The sequence below is a fragment of the Leiobunum rupestre genome, chromosome 10 (genome assembly GCF_980474605.1).
Source record: "Leiobunum rupestre chromosome 10, qqLeiRupe1.1.hap1, whole genome shotgun sequence".
NCBI lineage: Eukaryota > Metazoa > Arthropoda > Arachnida > Opiliones > Sclerosomatidae > Leiobunum > Leiobunum rupestre.
In genome coordinates this window covers 23,841,334-23,861,227 of record NC_143393.1, presented here as the reverse complement: position 1 = coordinate 23,861,227, position 19,894 = coordinate 23,841,334, and the positions used below count along the sequence as shown (strand labels likewise).

Below are 19,894 nucleotides of genomic sequence, written 5' to 3'. Positions count from 1 at the left end.
TATTGAAGTCTCCTTAGGTTTCTCTCCTTTGTACTGCTTCTTAGATACTTGGCTCCCCTTCTTGTATCGCATTCCTTTACGTTTGTCGATATACATGGCATCATTGGTGCAAACGTCACCCTTCTTCCCATCAGCATGCTCTGTTGCAGACTGATCTTTAATTCTTATAAAAAATAAAGTTGAACCGTAGAAAAGCGATAAAGAATTTTTTGTATAAACATAAGTATAATAGATTGTAAAAAAGAACAAATTGTAGTAGTATATAAACAGGAAGTTTTGTAATCGGGGGTCAGTTTTCTCTCCGTTCTCATGATGTTCTCCTTTTAATTTAAGTTTTAGTTGAATAAATTGTTGATTGAGTTTTAAAATGAGTTCGAGTAAGTTCTTGGTAAGTTAGTCGTGACATATCTTGGTGCCGAAACCCGGGAATAGCTGAGTGGAAAAAAGGTCGCACAACTTCAGTATCAACATTTAAGTCAAGTAATGGATAAACTGGTAGCGGCAAGGAAAGCAATCAAAAAACCAACTGATACATTGAAGGCTAGGATCGAAGAGGAACTCACGGAGAAAGAGCTGAACTGCAAGAAGGTCGAGAAGTTATATGAGCAGCTAGAGGACAAGAACAAGAAGTTGTTGGAAATGAACGAGAAGATACTGACAGCCATGACCGGCGAGGAAGCAGATATAACTAATGAAGTCGATGCAACTGAGATTTATGACGAAGGGATTCAGGAGTTACAGAGGGAAGTTCAGGAGCGTCTAGGGCTAGATGTTGGTAGTCTTGCATCTATGAAGTTCTTATGCAAATCAAGAATAGAAGCTGGCAAGGTCCCTGCCAAGTTACCCCTACTTAACATCCAGAAGTTCAGTGGCGAAGTAACCCAATGGCAGACCTTTTGGGGTTCATTCAGTACATCCATAGACGGAAATGTGGCACTGGCAAGGACGGACAAGTTTAACTACCTTCGCTCTTACTTGGAGGGAGCTGCACTCCGCGCAGTAGAAGCCAATTCTTTAACCGATGAGAACTACGAAAAGGCAATCCAAACCTTACAAAACCGTTTCGGAAGGAAGAATATCGCTATGCAGGCCCATATGAACCGATTACTCCAGCTACCAGCAGTCAAGAGTTCGAGCGACGTCAAAAGCCTTCGTCAACTGCACGACACCTGCGACACGGCAATGCAGAGTCTGGACACTCTAGGAATAAAGCTAGCTACCTATAGCAGCATGCTCTACACCATATTAACGAACTGTTTACCTTCCGATTTGAACCTCGACTATAGCAAGAGTATCAAAAACGAAGATGATTGGGACGTAAGTATGCTTATTGACTACATAAGAAAAGAAGTCGAAAACAGAGAACGCGCACTCATCATGAACAAACCAGTCCTGGAAGAAAAACGAGTCGAGAATTATCAAAAATCAAGGAGCGAAGCAGGCATGTCCAGACCTTTCGGAAGTCAGTATAGAAGCCGAGTTCCAACTGCAGTAGCCCTAAACACCGCCGTATCCAGTACCTGCATATTCTGCGAAAAACCCGGTCACAAGCCAGACGAGTGCAAAACCTCTTACGAGCAGAAAATCGAGAAAATCAAAGCGAAGAACAGATGTTTCAATTGTCTAGGAGTCGATCATCCAGCACGCCGCTGTAGGTCTAAAGCAAGATGCCTGGTTTGCCACAGAAATCATCATACGTCGATCTGCAGAGAAAAATCGGTAATGACGGAGAAACCAGCCACGGAGATAGCAGTTGGGTTGATGTCACTCAAAGACTTTGGACTCCGAGACACCCAAGTTTACCTCCAGACCCTTGTACTCTTCATCGTAGGCGCCAGCAAGAAACTTCTGGCAAGATGTATATTCGACAACGGCAGTCAGCGGTCATTTATGCGAGAATACGTATCAAGAGCCTTGGACTTGCCGGTGGTATCTGAGGAACTGATCAAAGTCAATCCGTTCGGGGAAGCAAGTGAAACCACCAACATTCAAAAACGAGTCAGAGTCAACCTAAGAAGTATAACCGACCCCGACGTATTAGTCGAGCTCGCACTCATTGAAGCGCCAGTAATCTGCGGAGCTGTTGTTGGTGTTCCTGGAGCTGATATAAGAAGGCAAATGGAGTCAAAAGGGTTAACATTGACTGAAGAAACAGAGCACGATGGAGTCAGGGTCTCACCTGAGCTAGTAGTATTAATTGGAGCAGACTACTACTGGAAGCTATCTAAGAAGAATTTTGAGAAGTTAGAAGGAGACGTAGTAGCAGTGGAGACAGTATTCGGTTGGACTGTCCAAGGTCCGACGCCAGTATCAGCAAACCTCAACGTTCATTCGACAATAACTATGACCGTCAATGTAGAAGAAGAACTCCTATCCAAGTACATGAGACAGTTCTGGGAGATTGAGTCGTTAGGAATCGAAGACCAGCAAGCAGTAACAAGCACAGAGCAAGCTATCATTGATAACCACAACGCTACGATCAAATTGGTGGAAGGTAGATACCAAGTACTGTTACCTTGGAAGTCCGAGCATCCAGAGATCCAGAATAATTTGCCATTGGCAACAAGAAGAATGACTAGCCTGCTCAAGAAATTCCAACAAGACCGTTCACTGTTTATAAGGTATCAGGAAGTCATCAAAGAATATTTGTCTGAAGATATCATCGAATTCGTACCAGAAGAAGAAATAGCAGCTAAATCTGGGGAATACTACTATATTCCACACTTTGCGGTAGAGCGTGAAGATAAGAGCTATTACGAAGACACGCATAGTCTTTGATGCCTCAGCAAAGGGAAAAGGAGCAGTATCATTAAACGACTGTCTTCATCCGGGTCCCAATCTCAATCCCGACCTCTTGAAGATACTACTTAAATTTAGAAGACATCGAATTGGCATCATGGCAGATGTGGAGAAAGCATTTCTTCAGATTTCACTATGGCCAAAAGATCGAAACTACGTTCGCTTCCTGTGGATTAACGAGCTAACTGGGCCGGAAGAAATGAAGATCAGCCATCTACGCATGAAGCGGGTACTCTTTGGAGTAACGTCAAGTCCCTTCTTGCTAACCGCCACCTTGCAATATCATTTCAATCAGCTACAGGAAGACTATCCAGAAACATGCGAGATACTTCGTAAAACTATATACGTCGATGATCATGTAGGAGGCGCTGATTCAGTTCAAGAAGCACTTCAGTTTCGCAAACAAGCTTGTGAAGTTTTCAAACGAGCCGGAATGAACCTGCGAAAATGGGTAGCCAGTTCTGAAGAAGTCATGGACATATGGGTTGCAGAGAACGGATCGAAACAATCGACACCCAAACCTCTGAGCTCGCAATTAAAAGTTCTTGGTATTACTTGGCACCCAGAACCGGACCACTTCGCGTTCGACATATCTTCACTACTAGAGTTTCTGACGCATAAGAAGGATACCAAGAGAGGGCTTTTACAAGCAGCTGCCAGAATATTCGATCCCATTGGCCTTCTAGCACCTGTTGTCATCGTGGTCAAATGTCTGTTTCAGAAGTTGTGGAGACTCGGCATAGGATGGGACGAAAAGCTACCTCCGGAAGTTCAATCTGAATGGGAGCGATGGTGCCTGGAATTACCAAATTTGCAACAACTAACCATACCAAGATGGTATTTCAAGAACGCTGGAAGCATAGTCACTGGAGTAGAAGTCCATCTCTTCTGCGATGCAAGCCAAAAATCATACGCCGCAGTTACCTACATACGGTATCATACCGAAGTTGGAAGTTATGGAGTATCTATGGTCTCATCAAAATCACGAGTAGCACCACTGAAGAAACTGAGTCTACCTCGACTGGAGCTCATGGCAGCGCTCATAGGAGCTAGACTTTTAAGAAGTACACTGGCAGTATTCGAAGGAAGGGTCACGAGATATCACTGCTGGTCCGACTCAGAGATAGTCCTTTATTGGATTCGAGGACAAATCCGAGAATGGAAGCCTTTCGTGGCTAATCGTACGTCAGTGATTCAGTCCATAACCGATCCTAGCCACTGGTCACATTGCAGAAGTCAAGACAACCCGGCAGATTTGCCATCCAGAGGGTGTACCGTAAAAGAATTAATTGCCAATCCGAAATGGTGGAACGGTCCTACCTGGTTATCAGAAGTAGAAGAACAATGGCCAAAAACAAAGTTTCCTACGTCACTTGCCAAACTCTAAACAGTCGTAGAGGAAAGAAAAGTCTCAGTCCTGAGTTGCGTCATTCAGCCAAAAGAAGCTTTATTCTACGTCAACAAATATCATTCAGCAAGTCAAACATTTCGCATCACTGCCTGGATCTTGCGTTTCGTAAAAAACGCCAGACTTTCTCAAGAAGATAGAGCCAGAGGTCCGATATGCGCTGAAGAGATCGCCTTAGCAAGAAATCATTGGCTAAAAGTACAAGAAGAATATTTCGCTGCAGAAATCAGTTGCTTAAAGAATAGTCAATCTCTATACAAGTCATCGAAGATAGCTCAATTCACTCCATTTTTAGACCATGGTATTCTACGTATTGGCGGACGTTTACAGAAGTCGAATCTTGGGTACGAAGAAAGGCATCCAGTAATCTTGCCATCAAAACACCATCTAACAAGGCTGCTAGTTAAAGACTGTCACGAGAAGGTCATGCACGCGGGATTCAATAGTACCATGACTCAGTTACGAGAAACATATTGGGTCTTACAAGGTCGCCAGCTAGTCAAGAATGTAATCCAGAAATGCTATGTATGCCGGAGGTTGTCCGTCAAAGCCGGGAGGCAAGTTTTTGCACCGCTGCCACGAGATCGAGTCACAGAAGCAGCACCATTTCATGTCACAGGCGTTGACTTTGCCGGACCACTCTATGTATATGACGAGGCGACCAATCAGCAGTCCAAAGTTTACATAGCACTCTATACATGTGCAGTCACTCGAGCGCTACACTTAGAATTGGTCACCGACATGAGTGCTGAAAAATTCCTGTTGTCCTTTCGACGATTCCTGGCAAGACGAGGGATGTGCAATACCCTTTACTCCGATAACGCAAAAGCGTTCAAACGTTCCGAGAAAGACCTGGCTGAGATGTTCCGGACCATCCAATCTAAAGAAGTACAAGAGTTCCTGAGCTATAAAGAAATCCAATGGAAGTATATAGTGGAACGTGGGGCGGATTCTGGGAGCGCCTCGTCCGCTCAGTTAAATCCTGCCTAAAGAAAACCATCGGTCGTACCACCTTGAGCCCAGAAGGGTTAACAACCACGCTAACAGAAATTGAAGCGGTCCTGAATTCTCGCCCACTGACTCATACGTACTCTACAGCAGGAGAGCTACAACCCTTAACGCCTGCCCACTTTCTTACTGGACAACGTTTGATTTCGTTACCCGATCAAAATTTTGAAAACCAAACACCTGGACCTTCGAACAACCGAGCCGTTCTTATTAAGAAGTTGAAGTACCGTCAAATGCTGTTAAATCACTTTTGGAAACGTTGGCGGCAAAATTACTTAATGGAGTTACGTTCGGCGCACTCTAGCTCTGTCATCTGTGGTTGCCCCAAGTTCCGCAAAGATGACATCGTTCTAATAGCCGACCAGTATTTACCCCGTCACGTTTGGAAGATGGGACGTATCGTTGAACTCTATCCTGGACGAGACAAGAAGATAAGATCCTGCGCGGTTCGCCTTCCCTGCGGTACCATCCTAAAACGAGCCATCCAGATGCTGCACAACCTCGAATTATCAGAAGATGACAGGGTCATCGGGCCGGAGGATGTTGCAGACTGATCTTTAATTCTTATAAAAAATAAAGTTGAACCGTAGAAAAGCGATAAAGAATTTTTTGTATAAACATAAGTATAATAGATTGTAAAAAAGAACAAATTGTAGTAGTATATAAACAGGAAGTTTTGTAATCGGGGGTCAGTTTTCTCTCCGTTCTCATGATGTTCTCCTTTTAATTTAAGTTTTAGTTGAATAAATTGTTGATTGAGTTTTAAAATGAGTTCGAGTAAATTCTTGGTAAGTTAGTCGCGACATGCTCAAAGATTTTTATCTTCAAGGTCTCGAGATCGGGAATGATGTCTCTGGTTTCAATACTCGTTAAACCCGATTTTATCCAATTTTAAACATTTTAGGTCATTTTATCCAATTTTGGTTTTTTTACCCAATTGTGGTCAATTTAGCCATTTTTGTAGATTTAAAAAAAAAGTATTTGACAATACCCTATTTAGGTAAAATTTGCAAATATTCCTTAATTATCAAATTCAATGAACTTTTTTCAATTTTACCCAAATTTTGTTTAAGTTTACCCAAACTTGATGAATTTCACCCAAAATTGTTGAAATTTAGCATTTTAGTTAAAATTTTATTTTTTAATTTTTTTCAGTTTTCAAAAATTTTCACAGAAAATCCCATGCTTTTTTAAATGTAGATTTTTTCATTTTAAGTTGTCAAAAACATTTTCGGTTGCCATAGCAAAACGGAAGCCCAGCGTAACTTTTCCCTTGGTGAAAATTAATGTTGCCTCAAGCTCTACATACCCCCCGAGTTTCATAAAAATAGGTGATTTACACCTCTGGTACACTCCTCGTCAGTTCTGGGAAGACACGTTGGGCTGTATGTTGCTCTATTCCTTACCTGCGAGTTTTGAGACGTTCCGTACGAGTATTGAAACCAGAGACATCATTCCCGATCTCGAGACCTTGAAGATAAAAATCTTTGAGCATGCTGATGGGAAGAAGGGTGACGTTTGCACCAATGATGCCATGTATATCGACAAACGTAAAGGAATGCGATACAAGAAGGGGAGCCAAGTATCTAAGAAGCAGCACAAAGGAGAGAAACCTAAGGAAACTTCAATACGAAAACCTGGAGTTTGCTATGTTTGCGGCAAAGTTGGCCACAAAGCAGTTGCCTGTCCGGATAAGAAGACGGCTGCTTGTCAACAGACAGTCTCCAAGGTTACTGAAGATTCATTTGCGGCTTCATCCTTTGCCTTCACTGCGGAAGTGAGTCTCCAGCTTGTGGACCAGCAAGAACCATGGTGTATGGATAGCGGCTGTTCCTCTCACATGTGTGCCCAGGAAGATTCATTTCACAATATGGTTCGTTCCGAGAATATGTCACTTAACCTTGCAGATAGTAGGTCCATTCCTATAAAAGGGAAGGGGACTGTGTTCATGGAGGGGCTCGAACGACAGCAAATCACTCTTGCCAACACCCTATACGTTCCGGAGCTTTGGGCTATGGCCGCCATTTTGAGGGCAGTTTTTTATCTATAGGAAAAAGCATGGGTGACGTCGATATAAGTCACGCCGATATTACTCTATAGTGCAATCTGTATAGATCGAGCCATTTCATAGCTAATAGTCTAAAATATTGTTCCATAAGTTTGTCACTTTGGGGAATATTTTACTGAGCTAGTAACGGAGTGACGTCATCACAAGAGAAAAATCACCCCCTAGCGGCCCGCTGTCAAAGGCTACGTGTGACGCGGAGGCAAGAGGACGCAAAACAGTGACGTAGCCAGTAATGCAGTATTTTTGCGAATAGCTCTCAGTAAATCTTTTGCATATGAAGAATAGGAAGTGTCAGACTTTTGTAACAATATTATACACTTATGCTAATAGCAATCAAAACTCAATTTCTAAAGCTATTATATGGGCGGATGGCCCTTTAAACACATCAGGCCCGGACTGGCTGCTTTGGGGGCCAGTCCGGGCCTGAAACATATTGACCAAAACGTTGAAAGCAGGAACCCTTCTCGATGTAAGCCACCAACAGAGAGAAACTAGCAGCTTTAAAACCCGTATGAAGCTCTAATCATCGATGTTCTAATGAAACCAAAATTCGGTAAGCGAAATTATTATTTACTAGTAGGTTGTTCTCCGGTCATTTGAATAACGGAATGAACCTTAACTGAAATAAATTTATTCTCGTTAAAATATCGCAACTTTGTAAAGTCAAAATTAGGATACAGAAGCCTGCTTGACTTTTACACTGTGGTGATAGCGCCGATAGCAAAATTGTTTCCTTCGCAAAGCTCTTGAAAAACTTTAAATAACGTAATCCTTATAGTGTTACATTTTTCTCTTCGAAATTTAAGTTGTTCTGTCTCATTTTTCGTCCGTCATTTGGTTTTGTTCACCTTCTATTTGGGGAGGGTGGAAATGTTGGATGCCGGAAGCGTAGGCTTGGGTGTATTAGTTACTTGTGGTTTCGGTCTGGGGTGACGTCAGGGGCGTAGGAACGTTTTAGAGTTAGGGGGGTACATTGTGAGCGAAGCGAGCCACTCCACATTATATGATATGATAAAAGTGGACAAATATATGGAAATTTTACTTCAATTTGACTAAAAATCGAAAGTTGAATTTGAATTCGCTCTTACTTTGTTGTTAAAAGTTTTAAACGACAAATTTATCCTTTTCATAATGGTTGTAAAAACAAATTCACAATATTTCAGGGGGGATAAACACATGTGTTGTCCCCTAGTAGAAAATTTAGGAGGGGGCATGGTCCCTTTGACCCGCTGGATGACGTTAAACTGTAACAAAGTTTCTGATTCGCTGGGGATGATATCACTCACATGGAGTTGGAGACATCCCGAGGTGTTTCTCCCCGATTTTCTTCAAACTCGGGGGTTGCGTAGACCTTCATGTACCTTGAAAGCTCCTAAAGGGAAAAGTCCAATGGCCATTCGTTTTGCCATGGCAACCGAAAATGTTTTTCACAACTCAATAGGGACCCTTACAAACCGTGATTTTCCCATGCTTATTACGTAGAGGAAGTTTAAATTTGAGTTGTGAAGGTGAAACCTTCCTTAGTCTATGGTCTAGTCGACTTTATCTTTATTTCGCCGCCGTCGAGGTGGTCGGGGGAATGTGATAATTGGTGGATAATTATAGGAAGGATCTTTGACCGGGTATCCAAACTCGATTAATAATAAAAAAGTTTTTCCGGGGTGTCGCCGACAGGGGTAACAAGGCTTATAAATAGAAACAAACGAACGAAGGAGGGCAGATGAGAGGATAGCAGTGGCGTAGACAGGGGGGGGGTCCGTGTCCAAAACCCCCATTGGGTCTACCTTTGACTGTACTAAATTTCAACCCCCTTCTCGACCCCCCTCTTAACATTCACATACTTCGACCCCCCCCTTGAGGAATTTCTGGCTACGCCACTGGTGGAGGGGTAAATACACGGTGGCCACCCAAAGTCAAAATATTCTCCCCCGCTCAAAGGTCGAAGGGGACGTTTTTGAAAAAAAAAAGAGAGTTACAAATTATTTGTTTAATAATATTAAAATCATGACAGTTAATAAATAGATTTGTAATTTATTAATTTGAAAATGAGGTTAATAAATTTTTGAATGAAGTAGTACCATAAGTAACATAATCTTCCAGGGGCCCAAAATGTATCAAACATTGCGCCCCTCAGGTAGGACTACTAATTTTTGTCTAATGGGCCATCAAAAAAAGCCTCATGCCAAATAAAATTACCGGGCGGACCAGTGTTCCCCATCACAACCCTCGATAATGGCTCTTTATATAATAAACAAGTATAAGTGGTATTTTTGTTGGCACGTGCTGTTCAATTCTTAAACAGTACAATAACACTTACATAAACACGTGACCTCCCGTATTTTATAGTTTCCAATTGTTTGAGAAAAAAAAATATTACCATTGGTTGAGGTTCCCTTGGTGTGATTTTCATATAATGTTTTTACGAATTAAGAAGTTTATTTTAGCATTCACTGAACGCAATTGGCATTGTAATCCATATGCCTTGGTAACGAAAATCCGAAAAAAAAATTTTTTGTAGAAATAGTGTCGTAACTTCGATATTTCCAAGTTTTATGGTTTACTCAAATATCCCGTCATCCCCCCCAAGTTGTCCGGAGCAGCACCACTACCAACTTTTTATATTCAATCCCAACAAAAGCGAAACTTGAAAGTGGCTGTTAACTATAGAAGTCTCCCGGCACAACATAATCTCACTGATGTAGTGGATGAAATATGACACTGAGCAACTTCTTCCTGAACTACTTTCACAGGTAATACCGTTTAATAAGTATTCACCAAAATAAGTGTCACCTTTTGATTAGATGTTCGGTAGTAATAAAATGGTGAAAATTAGTCATCTCTTTCTGTGACCGTAGACAAGACGCCACTCGAATAAACATTAACAGTTCCATTATCGGCCCAGTTTGTGGTCTCAAAAGTTTCCCCAAATTCATCCCTGAGATCTCGGATGAACATATGGAGGCTCGAGAGTAATAAGGCTGAAATACTCTAAAATTCCGCCAACACACTGTAGGCAAAAGGTTAGATACATACCAATCGGGAACACAAACGTGAACAAAACAAAAGTCAATGATAGACCTAAGCCAAATCCAAGTACTTGAAGAATGACAGTAGAAAACATACGCAAAATAGTCATTATGATTGCAAAAAACCAACGCAAACACTTCGTGACAACAAAAAAATTAATCCTGAACACAATTTATGAAACTAGACTTACAAAAAACTAATAGAAGTAATATCTAAAAAACTAAGTAGTTGATAGCAGCTACACGTTTTATCTGCAAATGAAACTACGCTGGCTGCGGTTGACAAAATTTTAACACATCTCAAAAAAACCCCGCGGCGAAAGCTGCTGCCATCTAACATGTTATAAAGCAAACCTTTTATAGATAAGTATTATTACGTCATGCGAAAATTGAAGTGCTTATACGAATATTTCAAGTTGGTGCCGATTGCCGAATCGATTGAAGTTGAAAGTAATTAATTCAACAAATCTTTGCATAACCTTAAAATCTTTGAATAAATTCCATGTAAATAATCAAATTTGATCGGAGTATTTTCGACCAAAACCTAAATGATCATTTTCTATTTAGGCATTCTGTTATTGAGGTCCTTGGTCATTAGACCCTATGGATTGGATGTAGGCGTTACCAACTTACCATTACCTTGAGATATCAATTACATTAGCTTAACAATTATTGTTAAAGGGAAAATGGAACCTCTTGTTTCCTATTCGATTCGACCCAGATTCCTTCCTCGTATCATTCTAAATCTTTATCATATTGAAGAAGAGATGCGAAACATTGTAAACAGTATGTAAATGTAAAGTAAATAGCTATGTCCACGCTAACGAAAGCCCAAAGATTGGCTGTTGGAACCTTTATTCTGTTGCTTGTTGATCTGTTGTGGGTGGCATCTTCGGAACTGACCAAAGTAATTGAATATTATAGTGTTATTTTAAACATACCAAAAATATCAATACTAAGGATTAAGCTCGTTTCAGTACATTTTCAAAGATGAAAATTTTGGGAAACCCTTTTTCACCACCTATATCAAAACCTCAATGTTTATGGTGTATTTGTTTGGATTCTTGTTGTGGAAACCGTGGCGAGATCAGTGTTGTAGTAGAATTAAAAGCAGTAGCAATGCCAATGGAGGCTTATATTCTGTATGATAATTTTTAATAGGAAGTTACTTACTTTTGGCAATAATAATAATAAACAAATGTACTTAGTTATTAGAGCCAGAAAGTGCTGAAGATGCAAGTACAGTTTTGAACACTGGTGACGACGATGGTCCCACGATAAATGGAGAACCTCTATTGAGCGAACCGATGTACATTCCTATTAAATTTCATGATGGCATTGATAAAAGTAGTGGAAATGAATCAGATGAAAGCTTCTCAAGTAAAAGTATTAAACATTTTTGTGAAATAGCTAGAATTCATTTTCTAATACTAATAGCTAATATTCCATCCAGGTAACAGATCTGTTAGATTTAGTAAATTAACAGAAGTCCGTCACTTATCAGACATACAAGCTGAAGATGCCTTATTGGCTCGTTTATCCTATGCAGCCACTATCCGAGCTCACGAAGTGGCAATGAGGGCAGCTAATAAATTATCAGTCAAACAAGTCGCCAAAGTGGCCCTCATGTTTTCCCTTCTAGTGAATATCTTCGTAAAATTTCAGTTTTAAATTTGAATTAAACTAATTTTCTATACTTTTAAATAGTGGTTTATTGGAAATCTATCTTATCAAGAGGCATTATTAGACACGGAAGCTGGAATTGTCAATGTACTTTCGTGTTCTAGTGGACTTTTTACTCTTCTACTAGCTGCCTTGTTTCCCTCTAATAATAGTGATAAATTCACCCTTTCTAAACTCTTAGCCGTTATTATAAGGCAAGTAGAATTTACTCTTAACTTTATTAACTTGACCAGAAATGTTAAATTCTATCTTTTTGTTACTTAGCTTGGTGGGAGTTGCTTTAATAAGCACCGCAGATGAGGAAAAAGCATTCCATGGCCACACATTACCAACGGGTGCTATTTGGACTTTAGTAGGGGCTTTATTTTACGCCGCCTACTTAGTCTTTTTAAGACGTCATGTGGATAACGAAGACCGCATGGATTTGCCCATGTTCTTTGGTTTTGTGGGACTGTTCAATCTACTGATAATCTGGCCTGGTTTGGCTATCATTCACTTTACAAATGTTGAAACCTTCCAGTGGCCCAGTGCCCGACAGTGGGCTCTTGTACTTATCAATGGTCTCATTGGAACAGTTATATCGGAACTATTGTGGCTTTGGTACAATTCTAACTAGATTTTTTTTATAGTCAAATATATTAATTTTGTTGGTAATATAATAGGGGCTGTTTTTTGACCAGTTCATTAATCGCAACTTTGGCCATATCTCTAACAATACCGTTGACGGTTATGTTTGATATTCTTTTAAAACAGGTCTGTAGATGTCCTTTTCTTCTATAGATTGTGTAGTTACGAAGACTAATTTAAAGGTTTACCATAGGTGGAGTACCCCCATATGTTCTTCGTAGGCAGCTTACCCATGCTGGCATCATTCTTCGCTGTTACGATACTCGCCCATTACGATAATTGGGACCCAGTTACTGACGTACTTAGAAAGCTGATTGGGTCTTGTTGCTGGAAAAGACAAAGACCGTTAAGGTTGGAAAATTTTACCCCTAAATGCTCCTTTATTTTAATTTTTAGCTAATCTTTTGAGTAATTTTTGTATTTATAAAGGCTAATCATTGTATTTAAATTTACAGGTTACAAGAAGCAGATAATGAGCAGACCGAATCCCTTATCGGAGTTAATAATGAATACACGTGAAAAACTCACTCGTAAACAATTTACTATATTGACAGAGAAAATGTTTTCTCGCATTTAGTGACTTTTTACACCAGAGCTTTCAGAAATACAATAACGCCATTAATTAAGATTTTCCAAGTCAATTTTTACCCCTTGTATCGTATTAATGTACTAGCTACTCTGATGGGGTGCTTCTAGCAAACCAAAAATATATATACTTGACTAAAAAATAAACTTTTTTAGAATTTTTACCCATAGATTGAAGCTTCAACGCTTAATTGAAACAAATATTGGAACATTAATTAAAACTAAAATATATTAATCTTAATGATTTTTGTATATAGAATTACAAAACAATTGTATAGAAATTTTTATGTCTGTTATAAGTGTGATGAACGTATGTGATATAAAAACTATACATACTTGTGCAAATTTTTATGCCTAGTTTTTATTTGCTATGTATGGCTATGTATGTAATTCTGCGTGACTAAAAACAAAAATGTGTGAATACTATTTTTGAAGAATTAAATCTATTAATCAGGTGACTGATTTTGAAAATAAAATATGCCTTTTTATAATATAACTGGTTTTGTTATTTGTAAGTTAAGATTCGAGGGTAGTCAATCAAATGGATTTAAAATATTTCAAGTTTTTTATTAATGTGTCAATTGGCCCTTAAACAAAAGGTATTGAGATTTTACCGCCTTTTTATATTTTACAGTTTTTTTTTGTCAGAGCCATTTTTCTATGCATTCGCGCCACAAATACTCAAAACACAGACTAGAGGTTTCTTTTTCTTTAAAAAAAATAATTTTAAATATTAAACAAAAGTTTGAAACCTGCCAAAAACATTTTCCACTCTCGCACACTCGACTAAAATTTTCAAAAAATTCCAACACCTTATTTTCCGTAGTAGTAGTAGTAGTAGTAGTAGTAGTAGTAGGGTATACAATTTTTTTTATAAATCAGTTTTCAAAACTAATTAAATAATTTCTTAATCATTATACATTGTTCATTTGTCATCCTTATTTTTAAGGTAGGATTCATTTAATGAGAGGGACCAATAATTAGCGCTAAGCGGCCGGGGCCTGCCCCAATAATTAAATCCATTCATTATAATAACTATAATTCACAATCCTATTTCTTCATTTTTATAGTTTTTATCTTATTATATATACTTTATATATATTGAAAATATCACTAGGAGACATTTTATATTCATATGTAGGTTTTGTTTATAGGCAACTTTGGGCTTTGTAAAGAAATAAGGTAGTTGAATATGGCTTTTTCATCGAGTATTAACTAATGATTACCATTAGGAAATTGGAAGAATAAAAAATGTTTAGTATTCGTGGTGCGTACCAAACCCCAATTTAAAGTTTTTTTTAATAATTGACACAGTATTAACATATTGGAAGGATTTATCCCTCATAAATATATAGCAATAAAGAACTGGATAATATACACGTTGTGGTTGAGAAAGTTCCTATGGAACATGTGGTCTAGTCCTTTTTAAATATCGCGCGCGCGTTATCGCTTTACGTCATCGGCGGATGAGTATTTGTTTGGCTAGTTCAATGCCTGACCATGCCGTTTATCATAATATTGGCCAATGCGTTTCGTCTCCGCCTCCAACGGCCCAAATCTTTGGCGTGATAGCGTAACTGATGGCACCAGTCTTTGCTTTCTTTCGAATCCTCGCACTGAAATGCAGAATTGTTTTGATTCAAAATAATGCTTAAATTCAAATGAAAGAAATCGTAACACACAGACTTGCATATAATATTGAAATTCCTTTAAAATTTACTACTAGCTCAAATTTTTTCCAAGTGACGTTTATTAGTTATGAGTAATTAATAGTAGCCTGTTGAATACTTATAGATTTATAAACTCCTGATAAAACGTTATGACGTATCCCAAAGTTCATAAAAATGATGTATAATTCGTCGCTAAAAAACCATCCCATAAAACTCTAATTGCAACACGTCCTAAGGGGAAATAACGAAATCAAAAGTTCAATCGCGCACCCAAATGTTTTGTTACAGATCATTCCAGCACGCTAAATACTAATTTCCTTGTCTGTATATACCAGTCTCCTTGAGAGGATTCAATTAAAAAGCTTTTGAAATAATTAACCAAGTCGGTAATGACACATCGTTGCAAAGTACGGTTAAAACAAAATAGCTAGCTCTTTTCAGAGATCGTTTTCTTTTTGTATATAAAGGGTGGGCCTCACTATAAAAACGGGTTTTTTTTCATCTAATTTTATTTCGCAGACACGGAATCTAGGTATGATAAAAACGATAGGTTCTTTTGCCAAGGAAAGAGTGACAAAAAATGAAATCACAAAGAAGCTTCCCCGACTAAAGAATGAAAAGGGAATATAAGTTCTTACCTTGAAGACGTAGGCTTCCTTCGTGTGGAATTCTTGGATTTCGAAGGAATCTTTGTCACCTTCCCAACAACTGATAACACAGCTGCCCAGGTGTAAGGGACCCTAGAAATAAACAATTTATCACTACTTGTTAGAAGAATCACGTGTCTAAAGGGTGTAAATTAGGAAATAGTCTGCTAACAAGCGTTAGAACTTAAATAGCGACATTTACCCCTAGCTCCTGTTAATCTAGTGGCTGGACCGCGAAATAAAGTTTGAAACTTTACGTTACCTTTAATTATTTAAAACAAATTACGCTTAAATTTATCCCCAGTAGCCCATTTATATCGTGATCTATTTTAGCACAGTGAATGATTTTAGAAGGTAAACCAAACAAGCTTAGCGACTTAACTTACCCTAAATTGTACTAATCGTCCATTCTTTTCCCGGATGAGCAGCAAAGTAGCGTCTCTAATTCCCGTGTTGCGGGGGAAGAAGACGCCATCCTCGTCGTCAGCCGTTTCCGGTCGGTAATTGGCGTTCGGTTTGCCCAGCGTGACCAGTAGACCGTGAAGAGGGGTTAATTTTAAGGGTTTCACCTTCTTGTTCGCTTGCAACCTGGTTTCCGGCGCCGACAGTTGACCGTTGGCGTTCCCAGATGGCCCGTTAGAAGAGGAACCTTCTTGGGTCGACGGAGACAGTCCGCTTTCACCCATCTGAAGACTGTTGCGATGCGAACCAACGACTGTGGCGCATAGTAGCCGTCCCGCTAACACAAAACGAACTTCGTCGCGGTTCCATTTCAGTACTTCGAGTGCCATCTGAAGTTTTGATTCGAAAATCACAACGTTTCGTTGGAAAGTAACTAAATTGCGAGGGGCTAACCACTCTTAGAAAATCTGTACACCGGATTACGCTTAGATTACCACTGCCAAAGGCAGGGACTTCAAAGATTACGCGTAATCCCATTAGTACAGTCAAATGTACGGCTCTGTACACCGATTACTCGGAGTGATCAGCCCCTCGCTAAATTGCGCCACAACTTAGCTAATCGAATTAAAAAATACCATCCATACCTTTCTGAGTTTGATGCTGCTGATATCGTCGACCAGGTTACTGAGCCTTCGATGGTTGGATGACGACGAGATATTGGAGATACGCCTCCAGATTCTGGTCGCTCCAGAACCCTTCGTTTGCTGTTACCAAAAGAGATTTTTACTATTCTCATGAGATAAACAATAAAGAACTAAAAATAGCTTTTGTTGAACGCTCTCGAAGAGAACGAGTTTTTATTATTATCAAACAAAGAAAAAAATATCGAGATATTCCAGACAGACGTCGTCCGAAATTCTAATTAAAAATTCGTTAAAGTAGCCTAATTAAAATTTTTTGATAATAAAACCGTGAACTGGTTTTGAAGAATTTCTCCCCCTCCCCTGGTGAGATTTGAGGCCACGACAGGAATTAAATTTCAACTTTAAGTATTGCTTAGGACATTCCAGTAATTTCCAGCCTACAAATCTTAATTGGGAGCTCTTGTGACTTATACTAAAAGGTTACATTTGATTTCGCGAGATTACGATTATGTAAAAATAAAACTGGTTAGACGCGTTTTATCTCCAACATCCCGATGTAAATTTATAATCAAGACATAGAATTAAATATTAAAATACATTAATTTAAAATACCTGAAATTTACGTGTCCAATTGTTAAAACGACTACGCGGTTCAATCATGGTGGACTGTGGATTCTTAACTACGAAATGACAACGTAGCTCGGCTCTTTATTTTAAATCTCTCTTTGTAAAAACGCGTCTCTATAATTTCCTCGGAATTACGGTTGAAGCCAGATGAGGTGAGCGCGTTTGATTCGCGTATCCCGGCCAATCGAATCCGTCAAAGGAATGAATATATTACCACGCGGTTAACCCCCATGCTCACTCACCGATCTGGAATGTCATCCCAACGCGCGTTATTTCGAGGAAGTACATTCGAATAATCAACCACGAGCAATTTCGGCATATTGAAGATCTTTTTTCCTCGATCAAATTGCGCAGTTAGAAGGCAATTGACTTACATCACGGGCTATTAAATCGCGTCAAAGCGAATCATTTTTGGAGCGGAATAGTTAAAACGAAATACTAGGACTCATTGGTGATGTTCCCACCAAGAATTACAATCACCATGGTTTAGTTTTCCATCCGTAACGAGAGGGGGAAGTAAACAGTCACTCGCGTGTGTTTCAATCGCGTCGGTAGACGTCAGTTTTAGGGAGCCAATGAAATACCGGGCTGATTTTAATGGACCTTAAGAGGTGGATCATAGTGGCAGACAGCGAGGTGGATTGGTAAAAATACTAAACATAGTCATTCTCCCCAAGTATAGATAAATACTTGTAATATTCAAAACGTCACCTGGATTGGCGGTGAGTCATAATTATCAAACCAAATCCAAACCGTCCATCATTTCTAGCGTTACGCTTCGCTTGGATGGCAGACGGTGTTTTTTTCTTGGTTTATTCAAAAATAGAAATATCTCTAATTAAATTCTTACCTGGTTAATGTGTTCTAAATGAAGTTCGATCTTTTGTTGAGCTTCCCTGAGAGCGTCTCTGTCCTGATGATGGTACGGCGTCACTTTGTGTAAGCGAGAGAGCAACAACGGGTACTTGGTGACCCTTTGAACAGGGACCATCAAGAAAGCGGGCAAGTTCATGCGTCGAAGCAAGGTGTTCTCCATCTGGGATACTCGCAAGAATATCCGAAGTAACTCCTTCTCCTTCTCCAAATTGGTCAGAAGAAGCGACGCGGATGCCTGCCAAAGAAAGAGACGCAAAAACACGACCAATTTAAAAACCACAACGATAAGGATCGAAGAAGCATCCGTATTTAAATTTGGCAGTTCGCCTCTGACATCATTGATTAATGGCTTCATTACGGATGCGTGGGCGGACAGACTAAATTAAAAAAGCCACGAAAAGATGTATTACCTGTCTAACGCAATACGTTTCAAAAGCGTGCAACACCGTCGTGGATTCCAAAAACAATTTCCCGATATTGACTGTAGTATAGTCCTGCGTTAAAAAAAATAAATGTGGTAAGAGGAAATATTGAAAATCAGACATCCTAGTTAGATAAACACGCTTTAGATCCGACAGCGCGAAGCACTTGATCGATGGTTGAAATTGAAAATGCTGACTCACTTCGTCTCCTTGTTCAGTGGCGATATCAGTGGCGTCGTGGAGCTTTTCGGCGAACTGTCCATTCACCCTGACCAGTTCGTCCAGATTGAGGAAGATCGCCTTTAAATGCTCCTTGGTCAGCAGACCGGCCACTTCCATGGGTCGCTGGAACTCCTGCGCGGGGTCAAAATTATTTCCATTAATTATCAATTGAGGACTGCGTCAGAAAAGGGCAGCGAGAAAGCGATCCAACCTCTCGTATGATTCTCAGATCGCGTCCGTATTTCAATTCAGTCTCTACAATCTCCGAAATAATTTCTTTGCGTTCGGCTCTCCTCCTGTCGCATTTCTTGCACACCAAAGGACAGAACAACAGGCCAGACAATTCGTCTTCGATGGGCTCCACGGGTTGATCGCAATCGGCGCAAAGTAACTCGTCACTCGGAGCCCCTTCTCGACCATCTACCCCCGAAGCGCTCTTGGCTACGAAGCGTCTTAACCGGACGCTGGGTTTGGACGTTTCCGTGCCGACCCCGCTGTCCGCTCGTTCAACCTCGGCCGAGTACGTCGAATGACCATTGGTAACCGCGTGTTTTTCTTTTTCCAGGACTTCTTCTCCATTCTTTATGGGCTCTATGACCACACTGTTAGTGACTACGGTGTTGAAGGGCTGCGCCGAAATATAGTTCATTTACGTTAGGTATTTTAAGGTTTCAATGACAAATAAGAGACAAGTAGTTAACATTTACCTTAAGAATGAATTCGGACGTGGCTACGTTATGATGGCCACTGTCTTCCAAGTCTTCTTCGTCATCTATGTCGTCGTCATTACCGCTATTGGCGCTACTGCCGGTACTAGAGTGACTCAAAGTACTTATCCTGTTGTTACGATTATTCTCTTCACGTTCCCTCTGTAGAATGGTAAAAAATTGACAAATGTTTGACTTCACGATCAGAACGGAATCACGAGGATCAAAACGTACCTTGGCTTCTTCCTCCATCTCATTAATCTCGGTGATGAAATCTTCGGACAATATGATACCCCTTTCACGAGCATCTTCCAAGTAATGAAGGATCTCAGCCCTGGACGCCCCTTCGAAGAATGATTTCGGTTGGCCATCGCAAGGCGAGAAGTCGGAGGACATGATAAAGTCGCTCAACGCTATAAATTGCAATATTTTTTTTATCAGGAATTACGGAAAAGCGAGTTTTAAAAGGTAAA

At 39.9% G+C, this 19,894-nt stretch overlaps 4 protein-coding genes across 10 annotated transcripts in view; 3 read left to right on the top strand and 1 right to left on the bottom strand.

Annotated features, from left to right (window-relative positions):
• Positions 1-483: 483 nt before the first annotated feature.
• On the top strand, positions 484-2,778 carry LOC149925117 (uncharacterized). The gene has a single exon (XM_090161700.1). The coding sequence runs from the start codon at positions 484-486 to the stop codon at positions 2,776-2,778; it is 2,295 nt and encodes a 764-aa protein (XP_090017826.1).
• Positions 2,779-2,896: 118 nt separating this feature from the next.
• LOC149925116 (uncharacterized) lies at positions 2,897-5,197 on the top strand. The gene is made up of 2 exons (XM_090161699.1): positions 2,897-4,112; positions 4,191-5,197. The coding sequence occupies exons 1-2, from the start codon at positions 2,897-2,899 to the stop codon at positions 5,195-5,197; spliced, it is 2,223 nt and encodes a 740-aa protein (XP_090017825.1).
• Positions 5,198-10,661: 5,464 nt separating this feature from the next.
• Positions 10,662-13,405, top strand: LOC149925115 (solute carrier family 35 member F5). 3 transcript variants are annotated; one of them, XM_090161086.1, is made up of 10 exons: positions 10,662-10,813; positions 10,877-11,216; positions 11,287-11,451; positions 11,518-11,689; positions 11,763-11,950; positions 12,017-12,186; positions 12,257-12,592; positions 12,655-12,745; positions 12,813-12,970; positions 13,075-13,405. In XM_090161086.1, exons 2-10 carry the CDS (start codon positions 11,121-11,123, stop codon positions 13,136-13,138), a joined length of 1,440 nt encoding a protein of 479 aa, XP_090017212.1. In that variant the 5' UTR covers positions 10,662-10,813; positions 10,877-11,120; the 3' UTR covers positions 13,139-13,405. The 3 variants fall into 3 exon arrangements, with proteins under 3 accessions (XP_090017212.1, XP_090017210.1, XP_090017211.1); XM_090161084.1 differs by having other exon boundaries at positions 11,518-11,695; XM_090161085.1 differs by having other exon boundaries at positions 10,703-10,759; positions 11,518-11,695.
• Positions 13,406-13,746: 341 nt separating this feature from the next.
• Positions 13,747-19,894, bottom strand: part of RhoGEF64C (Rho guanine nucleotide exchange factor at 64C) — a 145,942-nt gene continuing 139,794 nt past the window's right edge. For all 5 annotated transcript variants that reach the window (XM_090161984.1, XM_090161982.1, XM_090161983.1 and 2 more), the window contains exons 7-16: positions 19,656-19,834; positions 19,422-19,583; positions 18,926-19,342; positions 18,694-18,846; positions 18,481-18,564; positions 18,045-18,305; positions 16,568-16,687; positions 15,908-16,312; positions 15,513-15,614; positions 13,747-14,820 (exon numbers count right to left, since the gene is read on the bottom strand). In XM_090161984.1, coding sequence (XP_090018110.1) covers positions 14,692-14,820; positions 15,513-15,614; positions 15,908-16,312; positions 16,568-16,687; positions 18,045-18,305; positions 18,481-18,564; positions 18,694-18,846; positions 18,926-19,342; positions 19,422-19,583; positions 19,656-19,834 — 2,012 coding nt within the window. In that variant the 3' untranslated portion in view covers positions 13,747-14,691. The remainder of the gene's footprint in view (positions 14,821-15,512; positions 15,615-15,907; positions 16,313-16,567; positions 16,688-18,044; positions 18,306-18,480; positions 18,565-18,693; positions 18,847-18,925; positions 19,343-19,421; positions 19,584-19,655; positions 19,835-19,894) is intronic.

Coding starts and splice junctions, on each gene's coding strand:
- LOC149925117 (XM_090161700.1), top strand. CDS start 484: ATGGATAAACTGGTAGCGGCAAGGAAAGCAATCAAAAAACCAACTGAT.
- LOC149925115 (XM_090161084.1), top strand. CDS start 11,121: ATGTCCACGCTAACGAAAGCCCAAAGATTGGCTGTTGGAACCTTTATT. Junction 11,217..11,286: donor CATCTTCGGAACTGACCAAA/GTAATTGAATAT, acceptor AGCTCGTTTCAG/TACATTTTCAAAGATGAAAA. Junction 12,593..12,654: donor TCGGAACTATTGTGGCTTTG/GTACAATTCTAA, acceptor GTAATATAATAG/GGGCTGTTTTTTGACCAGTT.
- LOC149925116 (XM_090161699.1), top strand. CDS start 2,897: ATGGCAGATGTGGAGAAAGCATTTCTTCAGATTTCACTATGGCCAAAA. Junction 4,113..4,190: donor CAATCCGAAATGGTGGAACG/GTCCTACCTGGT, acceptor AACTCTAAACAG/TCGTAGAGGAAAGAAAAGTC.